This window comes from Neodiprion virginianus, chromosome 4, assembly GCF_021901495.1.
Source record: "Neodiprion virginianus isolate iyNeoVirg1 chromosome 4, iyNeoVirg1.1, whole genome shotgun sequence".
Classification (NCBI taxonomy): domain Eukaryota; kingdom Metazoa; phylum Arthropoda; class Insecta; order Hymenoptera; family Diprionidae; genus Neodiprion; species Neodiprion virginianus.
The window spans coordinates 35,197,536-35,220,799 of NC_060880.1; the positions used below are offsets into that span (position 1 = coordinate 35,197,536).

General features: G+C 39.7%; 2 protein-coding genes across 8 annotated transcripts in view; one reads left to right on the forward strand and one right to left on the reverse strand.

Annotated features, from left to right (window-relative positions):
• Positions 1 to 19,845, forward strand: LOC124303033 (pancreatic triacylglycerol lipase-like). 3 transcript variants are annotated; one of them, XM_046759742.1, is made up of 10 exons: positions 1 to 203; positions 15,562 to 15,734; positions 15,814 to 15,968; positions 16,033 to 16,152; positions 16,785 to 16,931; positions 17,023 to 17,251; positions 17,324 to 17,773; positions 18,134 to 18,260; positions 18,525 to 18,740; positions 18,863 to 19,845. In XM_046759742.1, exons 2-10 carry the CDS (start codon positions 15,563 to 15,565, stop codon positions 18,966 to 18,968), a joined length of 1,722 nt encoding a protein of 573 aa, XP_046615698.1. In that variant the 5' UTR covers positions 1 to 203; position 15,562; the 3' UTR covers positions 18,969 to 19,845. The 3 variants fall into 3 exon arrangements, with proteins under 3 accessions (XP_046615698.1, XP_046615700.1, XP_046615699.1); XM_046759744.1 differs by having other exon boundaries at positions 2 to 203; positions 17,339 to 17,773; XM_046759743.1 differs by lacking the exon at positions 1 to 203 and adding an exon at positions 12,267 to 12,298.
• LOC124303029 (rho GTPase-activating protein 39) overlaps positions 19,542 to 23,264 on the reverse strand; it is an 11,841-nt gene continuing 8,118 nt past the window's right edge. For all 5 annotated transcript variants that reach the window (XM_046759735.1, XM_046759734.1, XM_046759737.1 and 2 more), the window contains exons 12-13: positions 22,608 to 23,051; positions 19,542 to 22,521 (exon numbers count right to left, since the gene is read on the reverse strand). In XM_046759735.1, the coding sequence (XP_046615691.1) occupies positions 22,327 to 22,521; positions 22,608 to 23,051 (639 nt within the window). In that variant the 3' untranslated portion in view covers positions 19,542 to 22,326. The remainder of the gene's footprint in view (positions 22,522 to 22,607; positions 23,052 to 23,264) is intronic.

A 23,264-nucleotide genomic window follows, 5' to 3' on the forward strand; every position in this document is an offset into this window, starting at 1 on the left:
GAAAGCAGTTCGCTGCTTGGCCTCACTACGGTCGGTCACAAACGGAACTTGTACAAGCTATGAACACGGCGTGCTTCTAGCATAATTATACAGTGCAGGTGATACAATTATTGATCCGATCGTCGCGACCCGGCTTGTCAAAGGCCCCTGACGTATGTCGGCATCGTTGTGGCCGAGGGATGAAGTCTTGACTGCGGCTAAAAGTGAGTCGGATTATTACACGTACCTCTACCTGCACACTCCATACATCGGCGAAAAAAACCTAACCGGGGTTCGTGCTCGGCACGTGCCTTTCAACTCCACTCATTCTCCGACGTTAATCCCGCACCGGTAATCGGTTATTATTTGTCCCAGAATATTTTTTACCCATTTATGTATGTGGAAATAATTTACAACCCCCGTTTTATTTGATTTCTTATATTTATAATTTACTGTTGTCACGTGACTACAAACGCGCGTGTTTATCAGACGAACCGGTCCTTGCCTGTAATCGTAAAATCCCATAATCCTCAAGTCTTGCTCCAATTGTTATGTTGCGAACTTTGCGCGTCAAAGCTTCCGAATCTCAACGATCAGAGATGCTATCGAATTATGTCGGGCATCGTTTAAAATGTTTCTCGTGCAAGTCCGATTTCTGTATGATTTCGATCGGTGAAAGATTGATATAAACCCAGGCACATGTAACAAGTACCTGTAAAGCATGCGTACAATTTTTGAGTCCATATAGGCAGAGTCAAAGCATGCAGCATTACAGGTGCCTATACGAACTGCTAGACTTTCTCCGCGAGCAAGGCTATAGGTTACCTGTATATACGCACACACACACACACATATATATATATTATACATATATATATATATATATATATATATATATATATAAATATATAATGCGTGTATACACCTATGCATGTACATAATACTTGCGTATAGATCGATCGATCTGACTGTTTTAAGTGTTGGAGAAATGATAGGGAAGCCTGCGAGTAGCAAAGTAGGAAATCTGCGACGTTCGCGTAATCGAGGCTCGGCGTACGGGGCAGAAACTCGTTTCACACATGCCTGAAAGTCGTATAGACATAATTAACTACAAACTTGCGGTAATCAGGTAATTGCGTTTCATTGTATAAAGAAGTAATTAATTTGTCGGTGCTTATAGCGGTAATCCGGTGGAAGCATTCCTTGTTTATATCACCACATGTTATTTAGACCTTACGTAATTCCCCTCCGGTCGGCCGTCGATGAACCTCCAGGCATTTCTATCATTCCGCAAGCCTTTCTTTATGATATACGCGTACGTGCCTTTTGAGCAAACACGAACTCTCGACGGCCGATGGAGGAGACGAATATTAGGATGCGGTGAAAATTACAGCTGCAAGGTATGCGCGTTAAAGTTTTTGCTAACGCTACGGCTGTAATGAAATAAGACTCACGATCGTGAGCCGGTTTGCCGATCGTTCTGAAACATGTAAATTATAGCTGTGTATAACATGGGAATGTCAGCTCGCGTTTTGCTTTCTCATTTGCACATAGTTATAATTCACAAACTTATCTTATGTGGGGAAAATAAATTTCAAATATAAGTATGATAAATACGATGATAGTAATAAAGTAAAAAAAAGGAGGAGAAAATAGGATAGTAACACGTTATCGGTATAAATACATATATAACAATTTTTCTGACCTTCTAATTATTCAAGACTTGACTAATAAGTAATAGAAACAAATTAAAACGAAGAAAAGATGGTGATTAGTACTTATGATTTACAGCTCAGTGCTGGTTAAAAATCGTCTACAGATAGCGCGGTTAATTTTGTCATCTTTGCAACTTTACCGCAGTCGCGTGATCACAGCGAGAAGATGATTACGATGCAAGGCGACAAAACGTTGAAATTTTTTTGTGAAAATTAGCAGAAAACGTCGTATTTAATTTTTCGAGAATGCACTGTTATGCCGACTTGCAGCAGTGTTGTTACTAAAAGAATTATACCCGCGTGTTTAATACATGGCGTGATAGCGATGGATGGATTATATGTATATTTATGTACAAACTTGCGCTTCCGCGTCCGGCTCTCCAAGCAATTATTCACACGTTAGCAAAGCGTATCCAAAAGCCCGGAGGTGGTGTTTCTTTTGGATGACGAATAACGAGTAGTTTGCCTGTGTCGCATTCCGGAATTACTGACGGGAATCGAGCCAGGCCGTCAGCATCGCGATTACGGTGGAAAATCTGACACGTGCTGTTTCCGAGATCGTATCATCGCATAATAGAGTCGTCGGGTCGGACAGGCACTTACGCAGCGAAGAAGACGCATGGCAGCGATTCGCCAGCGGATGATTTAAATTTTCCGACCAAATACGGAGAGACGATTCGTCGAGAATTGCTTACGGCTACGATCGGCATTGACAAATATTATGACGTGCAACCGTTATTTTCCACAGATTAATTAAAGATTCATAAATATTCTTGAATCACTAATGATATCGCTTACACCTTATCCTGGCGTTTACGCTTGTGCAATTCGATCAATTTTTCTATCGCTGTTATTCCGTAATTATGCAGTCACTTGTTCACGATATTTGTAACTTCAATATAAATGACGTGGAAAAAGAATTAATCGAATCAAATCCTGACAATGAGATGCGCGTTTGATTTCGCAGACATTCACAGCACGCGTGTAGGCGAACGTTTATGTCTCTGAGAGAAAATTTTCAATTATTATCGAACATACGCAATCGAGAGTATTATTTTTTCAGTTATTATACGTTATATGGCGAGAACGTTAAACCGCGACCACAAATACGAACGGAGCTAGCACAGCGTCGCTAATAAACATATTTAAATACAGGTACGCGCCATTGCTCGTTGTGAAGGCAGCGTATAAGGTGATCACAACGGATGTCTTCAGAGATGCATTAAACTGTGTCAGGCGTAAGTGCTAATAACGTGGTCGTATGTTCGTAGAACAAAAATTGTTTAAGTACTATGGAAATAAATTTATGATCACAAAAAAATCCCACTCGCATCTAATTTAAATCCAATTCAAAATAATTATTACGATTATTGCTCTTGTCGTAGATTCATTCGTGCTAATCAGGATGAAACAACTTTTGACGATTAGGTAAGACACGAATTCCGTTTATTTCTTTTGTCTCCTCGATATTTTGAGATCAAGGAAACGGCCGGTATCCGCATGATTTCTGACGTCAGATTATACATACTGAACTTTAATTACCGTGTAACAATTTTTTCAATCGAACAACGTGTATTGTTATGCCTTCTAATTGATCAGTCCAGATGAGATGTAAAAACTAATTTAGTAACGCGATTCGCCTTTCTATATTTTACAGTAATTGCATAAATTTACAAAATTATTAACAATAGAATAAAATCTTCCGAGAAGCTGCGTATAAGGAATAATCACGTGGATAAATGTAGCATGTAAATTAATATAATCCTGCCTGCGCTTATAACCTACCTTACAACCACGTGGTGATACCCGGCTAGCCACGGCGTCAGTTATTGCTTTGTATGTGGGTCAGTGTAAAGGCCGATGGAAAGCTAAAGGCCCCGATAACAGACGCTCCGACGACGTCCTTCAACAACCGGTGCTGTGAATTAGCCGCTATCTATAACTTGGTCACCGAACGCGACCCGTAGTTACCAACACATACACAGTTACGCAGTTACCGACACTTAGCCAAGACACAAACCTTTTTCTAGTAGTTTTCTGACTGACTTTATCGATCATCGGCTCATTTCGTTGCTCTAGATTACTGGCAATTTACCCTGCCTTACCACAGTTTCAATCCTCATCGGGAAAAATCCCTCGATCTTGTTCGATGAGATACGCATGCTGCTGATAAAGTTTCAGAAAACTTCGTCATCGCTGTAGGTGTAATCGTAGCAAGACAATTATTGTATTACATAAACAGAGGAACGTAATTAAAAATGTTTGCCGTGAAAGTTCGGCGTTTACAGCATTTTTACCTGTCACGTCAAACAATGTAAACAATTGAAAATGAAATTATACAAGGCGCACAAAGTCAGCGCGTAATAAAAATGCAACCGGAAGCTTGAGCATCCGTTGAGATGCAGAGCTGAATAGAGTGTGTACGGTACGATTCGCAAATGACCGTGATTATGATAGAAACTCACCCGCCGGCAAACTCATACCGAGGAAACAGAAAGGAAGTCACTGTCCATTGGTCCAATCAAGTTCGATGATAAATTATATTGTACGCATTTTATTACATGGACAGATGGATTATAACTTTCGCCGTGCATGGTCACTCGAAGCAATTTGCCATGTAAAATTGGAAATATATTATTATTATTATTATTATTATTATTATTATTATTATTATTATTATTATAAATGTGAAAAGTTGAACGAGGAATGCTTTTTGTTAGTTGATTTATTGCTTTGTGATTTACAGTTACATGTTCAAGAAGATATAATCGACATTGCATACCAGCTAGCGAATGTCAATTTGAAAATATCCGAATATACCGTACTTGATTTATTTTTCTGACTATATGCAGAATTCTAATTGAATATTTTTCCATCGCCTTTGCAGGTATATGTTCGAGCGGTAATTGCATAAGTAAATTTATAAATTGTCTTATGCAAATTTTATCCTCCATTTTCAACGAACGAATACCTGGATTGGTAGCAAAGTTGTTATAAAGTGTTCGCAGTTATTTTTTTTTTTTTTTTCAAGCAACAAGTGTCGTTGAAGTGAGGTGCAGAAGTGCGGAAGATTCGTTCTGTTATCACCGTGCTCATCGATTTGGTGGTAAATTTAGTCTGGCGTAGATGAAAGCGATAAAAATTAACGATTTAAAGTTGAATCAACAAGTGAGCTCCGCACACTCCTTGGAGCTATACATTCGAAATTGAAAAATATTGAATCACATTACAGCAATAATTATGTGCATGCTAAAACTTGAAGTGCCTTTACATTCATCGAATTACGATTTTAACGAGCAAACGTTTTGAAGAGAATACATGTTGAGTAGTATATTATGACGAAGAGAATCGAATTTGCGTGTTCTTTGGAAAAATGGAAAGGTAGTCTGAAATACGTCCGAGACACGTCACGTGACTCGGTTTGTGCTTAAATCCGCATTTTTGCATGCAAAAATTTGATGGTAAGACGTTTTTCAGTTCTCTGTTCTAGCATAAGAATTATCGAACGATGAGTAAATCCGAATAGACGAAACCCGCAATTTGAAATCCGAGAATAACGATGACAACGAACAAAAACGCGAAATATATACCTCGTAGAGAAATACGTGTACGGATTTTCAAAATTCTAGCGCGTTCCCGCGCCATTGACTTACACAATGCATAATGCAAGAGCTGTCCGCGCGTGAGATTAATTCTTAAAATTGTTAGTCCGCAACATCTACAATACGGAAATCATCGAAACTGGATGAACGAACGAAAGAGTACGATTTCGAATCGAACCAGAATTTACTGTGTAAGAAGATGTCACGGGAGGGATCGAATCTCGAACTGGCATATCCAGTTGTTACGAAATATTGCGGTAATTTTATTGCAGATAGCTACAAGAAAAAAAAAAAAGAAAAGAAAAAGTTGACCGCGGTCAGTTTACCGCAGAAAGTGAGGATTCGACTTGTGCCGCGTAATACAACTGCAGTGGCTTTGCGCGATTACGTAATCGTTTGTTGATCCGATCATCATCGCGTAACGTAATTAGGGACCCGAATTACGTTTTCACGCATTCGTGGTGAAATTTGAGAAAGGTGAATCCTCAGCACGAAAAAAAGATTAGTGGAGGCTTATTCGTAAATATGTGTATGTCTTAACGAGGAAGTAATTGAGGCGTCGTTGATGCGATGAATGTTAAAATGCTTTAATTATGAGATCGGAGCTTGTTATAGGCATTGACGTAACTGCGAATGATGGAATGCGTTGAATCAACTGTCTACGTTTTTTGCTGCAATTTTTTTGTATCTCTATATTTTCTTCTTTGTCTTTCGAAGAGCGTGCAGCGAACGTAAAATAATTAGTAATAATCCGGCAATCGTTAATGGTTCGTACGTGAGAAAAAAGTGTAAAAAATAGAAATGAATTAAAAAAGGAGAGCTTTGTTCATACCCTGGTGTATAATATTGCATGAGGTTTATATACCTCTGTTCGCGAAGGCAAATTTACGTTCGTGCGTTGCACAACGAATGAACTACTCTATACCTATATACCTTGGAGGAAGAAAACAGGGGAGAAAGGTGCTCGATCGTTCTTACGCAACGAAGAAAGAGTGCGAGAGAGAGAAAGAGAGAGAGAGAGAGAGAGAGAGAGAGAGAGAAAGAGAAAAGAAAATAAATACGCACACAAATGAGTATGAGCACAGAAAAAGAGGTAATAAAATGACTGAAAAAAGAAAAGGAAATCTAAAATCTACGAACGCACGCTATGCGAGATAATCGAGATGACTTCGCGGATTCTCGCGGGTGAGGAGAATCATTTTCTCTTCTCCTTCTTCAAAGTGATGAACCTGAGGTACAAGAAGCATTGTAGAAATTGTATGAGAGCATAATATGTTCGTTACACTCGTGCATATTCCAAATCAGCTCGGAGATTAGGTTAAAAATCGGTACGTTTCATTAATTTCATCGCGAGATTGTCGTACATCGGGTATTTCTCATATTATTATATCACGAAGTTCCAGAGAGTTCTTTGAAAATATAAAAATATGAAATACTGGAATTGTAAACAAAAGCTTTAACTAGGTACATGAAAAACAAAAAATTGTTTCAGTAAATTTCTAGAAATTAGTCTTTTGAATAAAATTAGTAATCACAGAGTGAAACGAAACGAATCCATCACGTATCCGACCATTTTGAAGCAATTCGAAACGACGCATCGATATCCAAGCTTTTGATTATGATTCCGGTAGTTTCTATTTGCATTTTTCATTTTTTCAACACCATCTTCGTAGTCTGTAAATATAATAATTTGATAAATACTCGAGTCTTGGATCTTGCGTGCACACACATTTCTATGCTTGATACGAACAATCATAGTAGGATTTCTTCGTAAATGTAATAACGGCGAAGGCACACTTCGTACTTGGGTCACGCTTCCTACCTAATTATACCCGACAACGTAGCGACTGCCTGAATTATAGACGGACGAGCATGCAGGAAGTGCGTTGATCCATCCACTTGAACCTTTCTCCAGAGGTACTTCCATTCGAAATTTATTTCCTCCTTAATCCCGAACGAGTAACTGCAACTACGACTCGTTAAGCGAATCGACCGCGTGTAGGTACGATATTATACCTCGAGACTTGGCGAACTATCCGCGCTTTACAAACTCCGCATATCGATTCGTGCAGATCGTGCATCATTTTACGAGAAAACTTCGCAATAAATTACACCGCAATTTAAGCTAATTACAACCAACCGAGTGATATAAGCTCCTCCTTTTCGTCGGTAATAATACGTAAATTATTATTTTTTGAAAGAGGAAAAGAAAAGAGTACATTCTGACTTTAGTGGCAAAATACGCGTGCATAACATAACGTGCTTCTGGGATTAAATATTTACCGGAAGTTTCACCGCGTGCATTAACTCTACTGCAACTCATCGTATACGACGGCTATACGAGTGTGATTTTGACCAATTTACACAAACTAAATCAATCGAGCTTATAATATTTGATCAATTCTATAGGCATAAAGTTTCGCGACGTATTCGATATTTATCCTGCAAATAATTTCAATCCGAGTAACGAACTCGTCGAGGAAGTTCGATTGCGTTTTACGGTTTGTGGTGTGTAGTGTGTGTAGTCAGTGATATACCGGCAGTACAGGAAGCGAAACAGCATTGCCGGCGGGAAGGACGCGAAATCTGGGACAGTTCTTAACTCTCAGCCACGGCTGGGCCCCGTCACAAAGGTACACCTTCTCACTCTCCCTTTTCAAATAATAATTATTTAACAGCGACTTGGTTACCTGGTGAAATGCCTGCGGGTCAGTCCGCCTTCCCCTCTCTTGCTTCTCGCCCGAATTCCGACCACTTTCGATTAAAACATATGTGGCGCCTGCGCACGATCGAACAAACAAACGATCCGAGGTGTCCGTGAAACGAAATTGGTTTTTTAAATCCTTGCCCGACGATATGAAGCTATTGAAAAACATCTCTGCAAAACTTACGAATATACACCCGGGGCTCGTTTACGAAACTTAATTTCACCGGAAGTCAGAACGGTCACAAGGTGGAAAATTGTGTCTAAAAAGCCTGAAGAAATATCAAAGAATTTCAGAACATACCCACTTACGGTTGTTCTTGAAAATTTGGCGAAACTTGGTGATCAATGAAATGTTTAAATTATTCAAATTATAGCGAATATCTTGAAACTAGATGTCCTTGTTTCTTCTACCTCACTATCCGCTCGCTCGAAAGTTTCGAAAATATTTTTTGGCATTTGACAGTTCTTATTTACATATACAGATGGTAATTGTTTTGACAGTAAAAATATCCATACGTAGGTATGCCAACGAAAACTTCGTATCTTCTAGTACATTTAACGTTATACTTTCTATCAATAAGTAATGCAATGTCAACGTTTTTAAAAGTACAGAAAAAAAGGTCGGAAAACAAGGAAAAATCAGCGAACGTTTAAATCCGAATCGTGTGTCGACCTTGTGAGTCAGTTTTCCAGAAACGACTCGAACACAATTCGAACATTTCGCAAAACGCAGAATTGACATTACATGGTACAATATATGGACACAACGATCGTTCAGTGGGTCAGCGATCAAACTCTCACATATATTACACTAATTGTTTACAGTTATAAAGTTTCCCCAATATCGAGACAGGAATTTGTTGGAGTGAATGTCGAATCGGAGAACGCGTGAGACTCTTGGAAAGGAAAGGATTGAAATTTATAAAAAAAGTTTGAATAGTGTTTGCTGGTTAAAAAAACACAAGTCGTGACTTGTGCCAATTTCGTGCGTATTCTGTTCTTTTCTTATTGAGTATAGATGTGAGAAATCCTTCGTAGTAGATATCGTTGGATCGATCTCAAAGTTCATTCATTTGTGAAAACTGTACGTATATACCTGCATGTACACTTATACATACATTATGTACAAGGCGCGAAGCTAAGTGTACCGTATACAGTGCGTGACTGAAGTTACGGGTCATGAATATGGAATGGTGATAATTATTCGTGGAATGTGCCTGACCAACTTACTTAGATTAAACGTACCAATATTCGCACCTCATCGAACGATTCAACGTTCTGCAAATTATAATACAACCGCGGTGCAAATTACAGCTTCTTATCTCTGCGGCGATTGATTTGTCATCGACGTCAAGTGTTCCATTCAACGATCGGACAAAAGATCGATCGGAAATCAGTTTTTTCCACCGCACAGTGACTAGGTTCCTTTATTCTTCAGAGCAGCGTATGACGGAATTTGTAACTTCCGTTGACCTTTCGAATCAGATACGCGTATATCATAGGTTGCATATAATCTCTGCAAGCTTTGTCTCCTTGATGTGCATCAAGACGAACTTGTGTTGCGGTATTTTGTCATTGTTTTATAAACGAACAACTCACCCTCGTGCAGCGATCCTTCACCCATGAAAAGTGACTGGATGTTTTCCATTAACCGTTAAATGCTGGCACGAATAGAACGATTAATGCACTAAACTCTCTATAAACGTGACTTCCTGGTGTTTCACCGTAATTCGCCGCAACCTTAAATCATCTCACGTATAATCAGGCGTAATGCATGCTATTTACACGCGCCTACGGTTCTTTGCTTTCCGCTTTGCGCATGTTTTTGTCTGCACAAGTACATTTGATTATACATACCGTTGCGTTTCAGTATTTATCTGCAGGATATATAATATATACATGTGCAATGAACACGCATCATGAATAATTGTGCTTACTTTGTAGCTAAAGTAGAAAATTTATCGCATACGATCGTTTCATCCTCATTATCAGCTTGCGCATTTTGCACGCGCGTGCGACGGCTCCACGCGTGCATAAATAGCGATATGAAAGCGAAGCCGACCCAGCGAACAGAGTGCGAGAAAAGTGCTGGTCAGTTAGAAGCGAGCGTCTTTCTTCCTGCAGCGTTGCAGTAGCCGCTCGATAACTTTCCGCTCTTGGGGCTGTAGGGGAGGAGAATTCCCGCGGACGGGAACGCGGACTGAAATAGAGCGGGCAAGTAACGAGACACGTTGTAACACACTCGATTACAAACTACGTAGTATAGGAATACGTCTGTTGTAAATAATTAGAAATTGGATTTTCCGAGCTCGAGGTTATTGTACGACGTAATTATAGAGTGCAAGGTCGTTAAGGTCTAGGTATAAGGTGCGCGTTGGCAGCTCTTAGTCACAGCCATAAGAGAACGGGTTATAAAAATCGACCTGTCGCTGTACGATACTGCGGTGAAAAGTAATATAATGAGCATTTATTCTGTCCGACATGTTGGCTGTTGCAGGCGTAGGTATGGGTGTGTAATGATTAATGAACGACGAACTCGCGTGTATTATAGCTGTTCACCTTAATGTTCGATATTATCATAATTGAGCCATTTATAGGTTGGACGGCGTGTGTGGTTCCGATGTACAGAGACCCACTGGCACAGACGTGATACCCAAGTGTTGATTTTGCTGCAGCATGTCCAGGAAGTGGAATTTCGAGACAGTCGGTCAGCAATCGCTCGATCGCAAATGCGGATCCAAATGCAAATCCAAAAAGTGAAAGAACGCCAGTTAACTACCGAATGCGAAACGTGTGCGTGCGGATGATTTAATCGAATCGTGGTTAAAAAATCGATCGTGCACAGAAGTTTTCAAAGAGATTCGAATGTATACCTACTTGGAAGTTACCTGGTAAATGGCTTACCAAACCTATGAAAACGTAATGAATTATAGTTGAGGTCCGGGGAAATTTAACGTGTTATATTTGGTGCAGACATCGAGCTCTCAGCGGAGGTGTCGAGATGATTTTGGAACTGAAAATTGAAAGAGAAACGCTCGATTGTCGCCAAGTTTTATTTCTGATAGGTATATAATCAATTAGCGGGAGCACAATTCTCACGATTTTCATATCACGTGATGTAGTAATTAAAAGCCTTTTCGTATGCACGTATAACGGGTAGACAATTTTCCTGTAAACAATTTTGTAAGTCCAACGTATCTATGGTTGGCTGTATCGAAATAACCGCATGCTCGCTTGAAGAACTTGTGGCACGCGAGTAAGTATCGTTGAAGGTCAGATTTGGCGTCATCGGAGTGAAGTATAATTAAAAACCGATCAATTTCTCCTCGGTAATGATGGTATCGGGTACTTCAGCTTTTAATTCTATTACAGTACCGCCTGCCCCATGGCCAGTTTTGCAATTTCAATAACATAACAATCACCGTCTGCAATCGATATCGCAATCGTCGCTCGATCAAAACAATATATTTTACAGTTACATACTACACAGAGTGTCAAGTCGTCGTAGAATGTTAAAGGATTTGGAATATTGTTCGGAAGAACTTTTAAACTTGAAACGATTGTTGTGTGTGATGTGATGTAGCATTCGGTGATTGTTAATCTTACAAATTCGTTCGAGTGACCGCTCCTCGTACGTTATTCATCTGAAATACACACGTGCCTCATACATGTTCAATGATCATTGTTATGAATAATTTCAGATATTACGCTTAATGTCCGGTTCTGTGCAACGTTTCTTTTTTTCATTAGTTTTTTCCTCCTCATCGGCACAGAATGCGAGAAAATGAAGTAACAGCGGCGTGAATGTGGCACACTGGACGCACCCTGTTTGCGTGCAATCGGGTATACCCATTATCGGCGTGGTTACAAAATATTTGAAAAACAATTACAGGATAATGGCCGATGCTTGGCAAAAAGAGCACGTGGCTGCTGCAACAGCCTGCCGTTGACAGCCTTGACGATTAACTTTATAAGTCAGTATTTCGCGATGACATATTATATATAACACAAGCATCACGACGGCGAGAACGCAGTCAACCGATTCAATGAATCGTTATGCAATTCAACGCCCATACTATACGTGTCACCATCTACGTCGGCATAAGGTACCAAGTATTATGTCACGTCGAATTACCAACCACGTGGGAAGCGGACTGTTAATATTGGTATAGTATTCAAATATTTTTATCGCCTCGTCACCTGCTAAACCACGATGCTTCTGATAGTCCGTTTACCCCTTTTATCGCTCGTTACCTGCATCGACTACGACAGGAATGCCGAATTTTGTTACAAAAGTAAGATAAAATCTATTTTTTTTCAACACAATTGCACACACCTCATTAATTCAGACTCAAATTTTCGTTTATAGACATTATGAAAAATGTTTTCTTCATTATTGTAGACAGATATTGATGTCGATTCTGGTGGTTCTCTTGTTTAGATTTAAACTGTACCGAATTTATGTTTTTTTTTTTTTACCGATAGTCACCGATTCTTGAGGAGATAAAAAAAAAAAATCTCGATACTTTTGGTAAACCGCGGCGATTGCATAACGCAGTCGATAGAACTTCCATGAAATAGCGAACACCGCGCGGCTTCTCCGCACCTCTCTCTTTTTCTCTCGGTCGTCATGCACCGGGTGAAAACCCGCGAAGGCCGTGTAGAAGCGGACAATTCTACTGCACGAAAAATACCTGTAATGGGTCGCAATTGATATGCGAAGTGAATCGCCGTACCTCAAATCTGGCAAGTAAGTATTACTGTAATCACGTTTCGCGACAAGGTTTGTTAAAAACTTTTTAACGACAGTCTCGCAAGCTCCGCGCTCTGCGGGTTTTTAAATCGAGGAAAGGAACAACACGCGTCTGCCTATTGCCTCTGGCTGCAGAACGAAAGACAGAGAGAGTAGCCGCGGCTTTCACCGAAGCCTTCGCCTCCGCCTTATCTTGTGTAGGCATTTACTATATAGACCTGCGGGAGCTGCCCCGAAGGTGGGACAAGTTTGGCGCCAGTGAGATCCAGAACGAGAAATGACCGCGAGAAATTGTGTTCAAGGAATTTCTCGTGACATAACTTGAACAACAAACCGCCGTAACGCAAACTTGGCTCTCGCCCGATATTCCTGTCGGACAACTTAAAAGCTGCTCGGTCGTTCCGCGATCCGAAGCCCGCGCGTGCAGTTGCAAAAATTACGAATCGCAACGAGAATCAACCGCGATATTAAAATATCGAGCCACGCTTTAACTGTACCCGAAATTTAACGCTTCACGACTGCGCAGTTTCAAGGGATGTTAATCTCGGTTACTCCGAACACCTTATTTACATCCCACATTTAGTCTTGTCATGTTTGCTAGCTTGACTATCCGACGTGGTCAACAAATTCTCGAATATGAGTTAATTGAAGCTTTGTTGTGTAAAAACTCGAAGAATACGGAACCGGCCCCACTTGCCTTTGGTCGTGTGGTGAAATATTATAATGTACAAAACAACACTCGTTCCATTTTAGCGTCCGCGTTAATTTCGTTAGATAAAGAGGAACATAAAACCTAGTCTATAAGAGAGTTGAGTCAAATTTTTCAACGGTGACACATCGACGTCTACACGAATTTTTAGTCAGAGATAAAATTAAGCCTCATTAAGATCCCGGGATTTGCATAGATGCCGAATTTATCACATTCGATAGCTTATCCAGAGTGTATCGCATTGCACCAGCATTGACCTGAATTACGACGTAAACTATATACTGACCTAGAAATAGTATACAGTAGAGTGATGACGGTAAATCAGCCGATGAAATTGGGTCGGGAAATAGAGAATTTATTCCTTCGGAGATGTATTAGTGCGGCATATAGAACTTTCTCGATTTAACCCCCCGACACCCCGAACGGCTCGTTTAAAATTCGATACAGCGTGACCTGCCGTTATCCTATAAGCGATGTAGGTATACAGACAGTCCAAAACGGAAATCCTTTCACCGGCAAGCGTTACTGTGCAAATCTCGAGTAGCGGCATTCGAACTTGTGCTCGAGGCAAACCGCAATGTGGACTAAATTTCCTTGAAGACAAACGACTTGGAAACCTTTTAAACCACTTTTCAAATCGAATATATAACGCATGACGTCGGTGAGGTCGTCTATCTCTGAGTCTGAGACCTCAGCAGGAAACGGGCGGTAATTTCGTAACGCATAAGTGTTCGTAATGTGTGCCTTGGAGATTAGAGTCAATGGCCTGTGAAACGTCAAACGGTTGTCGAAGCCGGGGTGCTGTTAGATAACGAGTAAAGGTCGCCAAAACCAAACTACTAAAATTATGAAATGGGCAATGACGTCATTTGAGGAAAAAACTTTTTCTGGCGATATTATAATGATATGCGACGCGATGTCGAAGGTATCGAACTCCCTGTTACACAATCGTGAAACCGCGCTGAGGCAATTCAGCGTCGAACGAATCAATATACCAATCATAGATTCCTAAAAGAAAAAAGTGAAATTGGGTGATATTAAAAATTCATCCTCGACTTTAAAATAGAAAGGAGCAGATGCCCCATGGTGAAAAATACGCTACCCAATATCAGGCTACGATGAAATCCTCAACGTCTTGGCGTATTTATACATTTCAGAGAAAAATTGCTGAAGATTTTCTCCGACACATGACATTTTACAGCAATTCTATCTATACCCGCAAAGTGTACTGTAAAGGATCGGATTATTCAAGTATTCCAAATCGTTCTTCAAATTTTTCAAACCTATATGCTCGCTTATATTTTCTAAATGTAAACCTTAAATGAGGACCTTATTATACTATCGATATAATGATCCATCTTTGTGAATCTTGTGAAAATATCAAAATACTGATGCAGCTCACCGGTTCAAACTAACGTGCATTATAATAAGGACATTTAGTTGAAATATTTATTAATCGTTAGTAATTATTATTAGTGTAAGTTTAAAACTATCGCGTATTATCTTGTACCGACCATTCGAACCCTTTCTTATCAGAGTTATTAGGAATTACCCTAAGATAAGCTCATGCGGATATTGCTTACAAAAACTTTTACAAATTCTTAACGCATTGGAGCATTGGAAATATTTTTGACTTAGCGTTGCAAAAAACAGCTACCGAGAGGAGAAGGCATCGAGACGCCACTGACCGATGAAAGTGATTATGGCACATCGCGATTCGATTATATGTAAAAAGTGAAGTATAACCGTATTGGTTATACCAAGTCCTTCGAATCTACGACTCGCAGCCTCCGGATCGGAACGTATAAATATATGATACAAGTATATTCGAAAGACATTTCGAGGCCCTATCACGACGATGCTTTGTACGGAGATCAACCAAATTCCCCATTCGATGACACGTAACGCAATCCCCTCTCCATTCGCGCTAGCTAATAAATAGCCAAAACTTCAATAACAACTTCGGCAAAGAATGATTCAATTCCCAGGCGGTCGCCGGTCTGTTTACAACCCCGGAGCATTCTTTACGATCTAATACCGTAATCTAATATAGTACGATAACATCGCGAACTGTAAGGTGAAAATTGCGGTTGCAGTATGCGAAGGATCGTTGCTGGTCAGAAGCGAGTTGACGAGGATTCAATGGGGTCGACGTTAGTCTTGGCATTAGCAATCTTTCTGGCTCCCGCAATTTGCCATGCCGGAATCCTGGACCCGTGGCAATGGGCGCGCAGTGATCGCATTGAGGTCAACATCCCTTGGCTACTTTGTGAGTAACAATCAATCTGCTTTGTGAGCACGGTGGTTTTAACATGCGTGTAACGCTTCGCGTGATTTCCGAATTACAGTCGAAAACGAAACACGGTGTTACGAGGATCTTGGCTGTCTCAACATCACCAGGAGCTGGTACCACCTGCTTCACAGACCATTCAACGTTTTCCCACTTCCCAGGGAAGTCATCAACACCAGATTCATTCTTTATACCAAAGCGAACCCGACGGAGGTAAGTTTCATCACCAGCCCGACAATCGCTTGGCGATTTAACTAATTCAAATCCTCTTTCTCAGGGCCAAGTCCTGATTGCAAGTAAAGACAAATCCATCAAACGTTCAAACTTTGACCCAAAGCGTGAGACTAAGTTCATTATACACGGTTTCATAGACACGCCGCTCAGCAATTGGGTGAAGGTGAGTGAGAAATTTTATTACCTTCATTTAAAAGTAATAAGCTATACGCGCGGATTAAAGAAGAGACTAAAAATACCAGCATGGGTACGTTAATGGCCTGAAAATCTTTAATATTGTACATCGTACGCCAGCATACCGTAACGCAATGTTTTTAGAGAATAACAGTATTAATCGATTCAACGCGTTTCTGCGCGTATCCAATCTTTGAACTATCTACATAATCTGTGAGTAAACTGTAGAACCACGTCCATAAGTACGGCTCTTGATTTCTCTTTACCTTGAATCAATTAATCAGGAATAGTATGATCCAAATGATTACTACCCGCGCAACTCGGTTTGAATACCTTTTGGCACTTAAGCTGACTTGCGTGTCTCCTAATGTTGTTATTTACGATTTTTAAACATCACCGATACGATAACTGTGTTTCACTTTATTGTCATTCCATGCTGATGACAATTTCAGACAAAACGTTAAAATCTAACGTAACTGGCTATTAAGAAAACGACTCCAGAAATAACCTCGGCCAAATTTATTGTTTCCTCAATGAGGTCAAATAGTGTAATAATTTCCATAACGTGATTATTTTCACATCTGTCACAATTCAACGAGTTCTTTAATGTACCGATAACAGGAGATGCGCAACGAGCTTCTTAAGCATTCCGACTACAACGTGATAATAGTGGACTGGGCGGGTGGCAGCCTTCCGCTCTACACTCAAGCAACAGCCAACACTCGACTAGTTGGCCTTGAAATAGCACATCTCGTCACTCATCTCCAGGCAAGTCAAAAGCCCCGTGTAATAATTTCTCACGAACATGGAACGAATGCACCCCTGAAATAACGATGATTTCATGACGATCCACATCCAGACAAACTACGGACTCGACTTGGAAAACGTTCACCTCATCGGACACAGCCTCGGAGCCCACACCGCGGGTTACGCGGGCGAAAAATTAGCAGGACAAATCAGCCGCATAACCGGACTGGATCCAGCCGAGCCCTACTTTCAAGGAATGCCAAATCACTTGCGGCTCGATCCCTCGGACGCTAAGCTGGTCGACGTCATCCACACAGACGGAAAGAACATATTCTTCCTAGGTGAATGTCGATAACGAGAACCGACGTATCCCTTCTCCTTAAAATGTGGAAGTAACCAAATCGATTGACCAGCTCTTCTTCCCCAAGGTATTCCGGGATACGGAATGAGCCAGCCCTGCGGGCACCTCGACTTTTATCCCAACAACGGAAAGGAGCAGCCAGGCTGCACTGACCTCAGCGAAACTACGCCATCCTTGCCTCTTACTCTAATCCGCGAAGGTCTCGAAGAGGCCTCCAGGGTCCTGGTAGCGTGCAACCACGTACGTGCAATAAAACTCTTCACTGAAAGCATCAACTCCAAGTGTCAATACGTTGCTCACGAATGCGGAAGCTTCTCGAGCTTCATGCGAGGCGAGTGCTTTTCTTGCAAAAGTAACAGTAGCCTCAGCTGCGCTGTGATGGGATATCATGCTGACAAGAGTCCGGCGCTTCTTAAACACCAGAGTCAAGATCAGGACGACACCACGCCGCTTCTCGGTTCAAGATTCTTCTTCACTACCGGCAAGGAAGAACCTTACTGCAGTGAGTGTTGACATTTCGTAACCGTGAAACCGGTGAGCTGGCCACTTCACATCCATTCCGGCATTAGCACAATATTTGAGTATCTGCGTGCGTAATTCGGATAGTAATAAGGACTCCTAGTGTCAAGACGAGCCGCCACTTAGCGAGCATTCGATGTGAAGTCGAACTTGACTTTTGTGTCGATCACTAATAATTGTAAATATCAACGGGCTTGTCATTTTAATCCAGTTCACAGTTAATAAACTGCCAAGCTTAATTCCAGAGTGTGATAATCGTTTAGAATATCGTTGGAAACTTTGGATTCCGCGAAATATATAATTCAATCGCGTTTAATCCAAATTATCGCTTGTCTGCTCGCAGGAAAACATTACAGAATTACCATCGACCTCGCGCGACCTTCGACAGCTGAAAGCTGGGTCCAGGGCTTCATGAAAGCGACCCTCCACGCCGATAACGGTGTAATCCGCAACTTGGACCTCACCCCAAGGTATGCGTTGAAACCAACCGTTTCAGTAACGCTTTTTTCAACCCCTTTAATATTTTTACCGAGCAGTTGAAAAACTCATCCTATGAAATATCTTCAGACGCACTCGTATATCAATCCATAATTGAATTCATTCCAGTCTTACGATGAAAGGTATACGGGAATCCGTAATGGATTTCTACGAGTTTGCTCAGAAATTTTTTACACACCATCCGATCGATTTCAACATTTAGCCACAGTTCGATTAACCATCTCGTAAACTTGTAGCGGATACATGAAGCTTGAACATGGAACAACGGCGAGAATGGTGGTCTCGCACACCGGGGGTGCGAGTGGAGATATCGGAAAAATAAGACGGGTTGAGCTTTCGTGGGAATACGACATGGACGTGCTGCAGCCGCGATCCTTGTGCTTTTTCTGGTGCAACGATCGCCTCTATGTCAACAGCGTAGCTGTTGATATTATGGAACTTCCTGGCAGAGGGTGAGTAAATTTTATCGTCATCTCGCTCGCCTTATTCTCATAATTTTTGTACTCGTTTTTCGTGTGTTACTTTTTATCATTACGTACATAAATCTATCACGTGTTGTAATATTTTGCAACAGGAAAAGAGAAGCGGACTTTTCAAGCAAACTTTGCTCAGCTGGCAGACAAGAGTTCGCTGAAATAGCAAGCAGATCGAGTGCTTCCTTCGTCGACAATTGTTCGTAGCGCTGCAAATCGGCGATAAAATTAGCTGGACTGATGAAAGCATCATGCTAAAAAAAAATCAGCGCAAATGATTCTGTAATGTACGATAACAATGGTAGAACTGGGTTACAGTTTAACGGAAATTCAAAATCAGGTAATAACGTTACTCGAAGAATCAGCGCTGGTCTTTACCAGTATTAATGTGATCACGTTGTAGATAAACTTTTAGATGTTATGCATATGTGTGTGTGTGTGTGTGTGTGTGTGTGTGTGTGTACATGTGACTATCACCATTGTAGTCTTGATATAACATGTAGTTTTCGAGCAATTTTAAGACTAATCGTTATTGTGTAAACTAAATGTACGTATGTAAATACTTGAAATTGTGTAGCCTAGCTATCTTACTTACGATTAATTGACTAGCTCATAAACACGTATGTGCCTAGACTATGGCGCATTAGTATATGATTGAGATTATTATTCATCAAAGTTATACAGGCGTGTTATATTTTCTGTAAATTAGTGCCACCAGCCATGGCCTAGAAAATTATTGACGCAAGTTAATCTGTGTGATACTGTTTTTTAATAATTTAAGGTAAGCCTGTGCAGGCCGCGGAAGTCCCGTAATTATAGTCTTCAGAAATACTATCACAAGTCACTTGCCCATTGTACATATTCATCTTCGTAGATACTTCCGTAAAAGTATTCAAGGCTCGAGCAGCGCTGAGGATTGTGAAAGATTGATTGAAGGGTTTGATGTGGTTGATTTGTTATTTTCTTTTATCGTAAAAAACTGCAGATAAGACGAAAACTTGGAAACTTAATACGAATCTACTTCTGTATATTGCTAAATGGTCGTAATTATGTGTCTCAAAAATAAATACGTATTAAATCATAATACCAGTTTTTTGATTGGTACTTTCCCTCTCAAAAAAAAATCACATACCAACGTTATGTGTCATACTTATTAATCGTAACTGTTAATTAGAATAATTCGACCGAGGATTCATTTGAAAAGTTAAATAAACCTAGAGTAATGGATTAATGTTTTGATGTTTTTTAAATTCGACCAACATTCTACTGTAAAAATCCAAAAAGGGCCTTTCTTCTTTTGTAAAACTTGTCTCAGAATCGATTTGAAGGATCATTTGATTAATGAAAAAGATATATTTAGAACATCATAAAACCGACAGCTGAGGAAATACGATGGACGTTCAAAGAAAGTTTCCGTTTCTTGCTTGTAAGTTTTGATTCTAAAGAAACTGTTTGTAGTGAGTATCAAGATGTGGCAAAATTTGATCTAAAAATTACAATGCAGTTAGTGTTAGTTTTTTCTTTTTGGCGATTCTCGGAGCCCAGGTAGTTTTTGTCTGTAAATTAATTCCATAGGAGCCTTTACTGTACTTTTTTCCCCTCTCGTAAGGAGACGTGTTCATTTACATGCGCGACGATATAATCTGAAGAGCACTTTTTCGAGTACAAATTACAGAGGCGGCCGTGAGAATTACTTATTAGTATATTGAAGTATTCGCGCGTGTTCTTTGAGCTTGTCAAATACCGCTATCGAAATAATTTTCACGCCAAAACGTGCTTTCCATATAGTTCCCGTCGCACGTATTAATAAAACGGGGTTTTCTTCATGCTATAAAAATCTCTGACAGTGAATCTGGTACATGAATGCACAATAGGTATGATCAATTCATTTAGTCAAGATATCTGAAGAATGTACAACTCTGATTTAGCGTTCACAGCAAACGAATTGTGCAATTTGTTGTATGAGCTTCCAAAATTACCGATTACAAATTAAGTATTTGTTCCTGCAGTCTCACATGATGTATTAGCGGGTTGGGCTTGGGCAAATATATTCAACAATATTCCAGCTCGAAATGCCTTCCATACATTATTTGTTTTCAATAAATTTATTTGCAAGCAATCATGGAATACGTTTGATGATCAAAGATACTATAATGGATTATACTGCGATGTAGCCGATTTCTTTGTTCTGTTTTGTCCAACAGAATCCTGACTTTCGTAACAACCAAACTAAGCCAATCTATATTATTTTCGTCGTTTGAGATATTCCATCGATAAACATAAATAATTTGAGGAACATTTGCAAGCATTGCTCAAGAATTTTTTTTAAGATGACCCCGAATATTTGCGTTATGTAACAGTATTTTTGCAGTCGTCTGAAATAATTTCCAGCACGTAATTTAATCTGTATGACAAAAGTTTTAGAACAGTGTTAGTGTTTTGTGTAATCATGGCAAATCAACGTATTTATAGGACTGGCAGTCACAGAGATATCTCAAAACATAACCACTTTGAAAACCAGGTTGAAAACATTCGTATGGTTAGGTGGCATATTCAAATAGTTTCTGAAAGTTATTTGACAAATCTCCACATATACTTATTTACAGAGAAGTTAGAATTATGACAAAGCTCAATAAGTTGTGGGATTTTCGAGAAATTCTGTGCGCAGCTTAATGCAGAAAAAAAACATATATTTTCGGTTCGAAATGCGATGCAAAATGTATTTTTTTCTTCAAATTCGATCTGTATTCGTTTCTAACAGCACGTAGATCACTCCACTTTATGCCCATAAAATTATTATACAGCTTTAGAATTAACAAGTTTACAATAAGCCTTGTAATTTTAGTGAAGCCTTGAAAAACACTGGTAAGCTATAATTACAAAGTGACCTGCTACCAGTCCTATCATCAAAAGCAGTAGTTGGTTGTACCAACCATAGTATCGGCAATTTGCATGTTCGAATAAATATTGATATGTTGTATCTTGTCAATTTATATTGAAAAAATAAATACACAAATAAATGCTAATCCTTCGCAAGTATTTTCTTTTCCTTTTTACTTCATATAATAAATTTGTATATACGCTTATATTCGTTATACAAAAAGACCTCGCTGTGACGATATCACGGATATACACGGTAACGCATTAGTTTTATATTACATGGGATTCAACAATGATGATCGAGTAAAAAAGCCATCGCAATTCGCGCGGTAACAAGAATCGGTAAAATATCATATAGCGATATATAATCTAATAATATTTTAGTAATATGCTAATATATGTTTATAAATAATAAATAGGAAATGAGTGGCTCAGCTCTTGTAGACGTTTAAATTACACATTTTTAGATAAAAGAACACGTTTAACGAAAATAAAAAATAATATTAATAATAATGATAATGATAATAATTGTTTGTATAAGAACAAATAGTAATAGCAATAATTTTTTCAATTAATACAATAATAATAATAATAACACTAACGATGAGACTAATAATAATGAATATACAGTTGTCGTTTTGGCATAGCAGTTTTTTTTTTAAGTCTAGTCTAAGTAATCTAATAGTCAGTGAAGACCTTCGACCCACGCAGTGTCTAGAGATTGAATGAGGGTGCGAACAAAGGCCATCTCTTTTCTAGCATTTTCTAGAATAACTCTCGGATCCTGGGACGTACAACGCAACACGTTAGGAGCCATTACCATAGCCAAGTTGCTTGCATCCATTTTTGTTCGAACAACAACTTCCGGTCTTGCAAATATCTAAAAAAAAATCGAACAAAATTCAAATCAACATTCAATAAAACATAGTCTCAATTTTTTTTTTCAAAGTACTGTGAGTAACGCACCTGTAAAAATCTTATCAGATGACAAAGAACACGACGGTTAAGGTCGGGAAGCCGATCTATCAATGCAGTAGCTGCTGCGGCAGCGGCTCGAACATCGTCGTGGCGTAATGAGACACATTCGGTATAGAGAGCATCCGGGATGAGTGGCTCGTACAGTTCCCTTACCCAAAGCTTCAATAGAGAAGCTGGTGCGTGAGCATCTTGGGCTGAATTTGCCACTCCGCTATCCTCGAATCGGTCAAGAGACGCTTTAAGGACGCTAACCTCATCTGCGTCGGCAGATACTCTGAAAATCCCTTCTGTTGTAGTTCCACCACGAAGTAAAACCTGTCTTGCTAGTGTCGTTTGCACCCAGGGAAGCTCCCTTTGAGGGTATCGATCTCGTTGCAAAGCCATGACTTCTCCTAGCGTCGCGCCAAACATCGAAGCACGGAAGATTTGTATCTGCGCGAAATAAAATGATAGTCAATCAAACGCCAGTTATCAAGCAAAAATTTAAATTACATTGATATTATTCTTGACTCAGGATGAAAAATAGTAAATAATACGGCAACATTTTGATATTACTTTCACGACGTTCGCGATCAAAATAAAATTATCAAGAAATCAGATCACTAACGAAGTCAAACCGCATATATTTGAATGAGAGCGGAACAT

Bases quoted from the DNA above. Each gene is read 5' to 3' on its own strand.
- LOC124303033 (XM_046759742.1), top strand. From the start codon at position 15,563: ATGCGAAGGATCGTTGCTGGTCAGAAGCGAGTTGACGAGGATTCAATG. The intron at 15,735-15,813 runs GTGAGTAACAAT...TCCGAATTACAG, and splicing joins CAACATCCCTTGGCTACTTT to TCGAAAACGAAACACGGTGT. The intron at 15,969-16,032 runs GTAAGTTTCATC...CCTCTTTCTCAG, and splicing joins CCAAAGCGAACCCGACGGAG to GGCCAAGTCCTGATTGCAAG.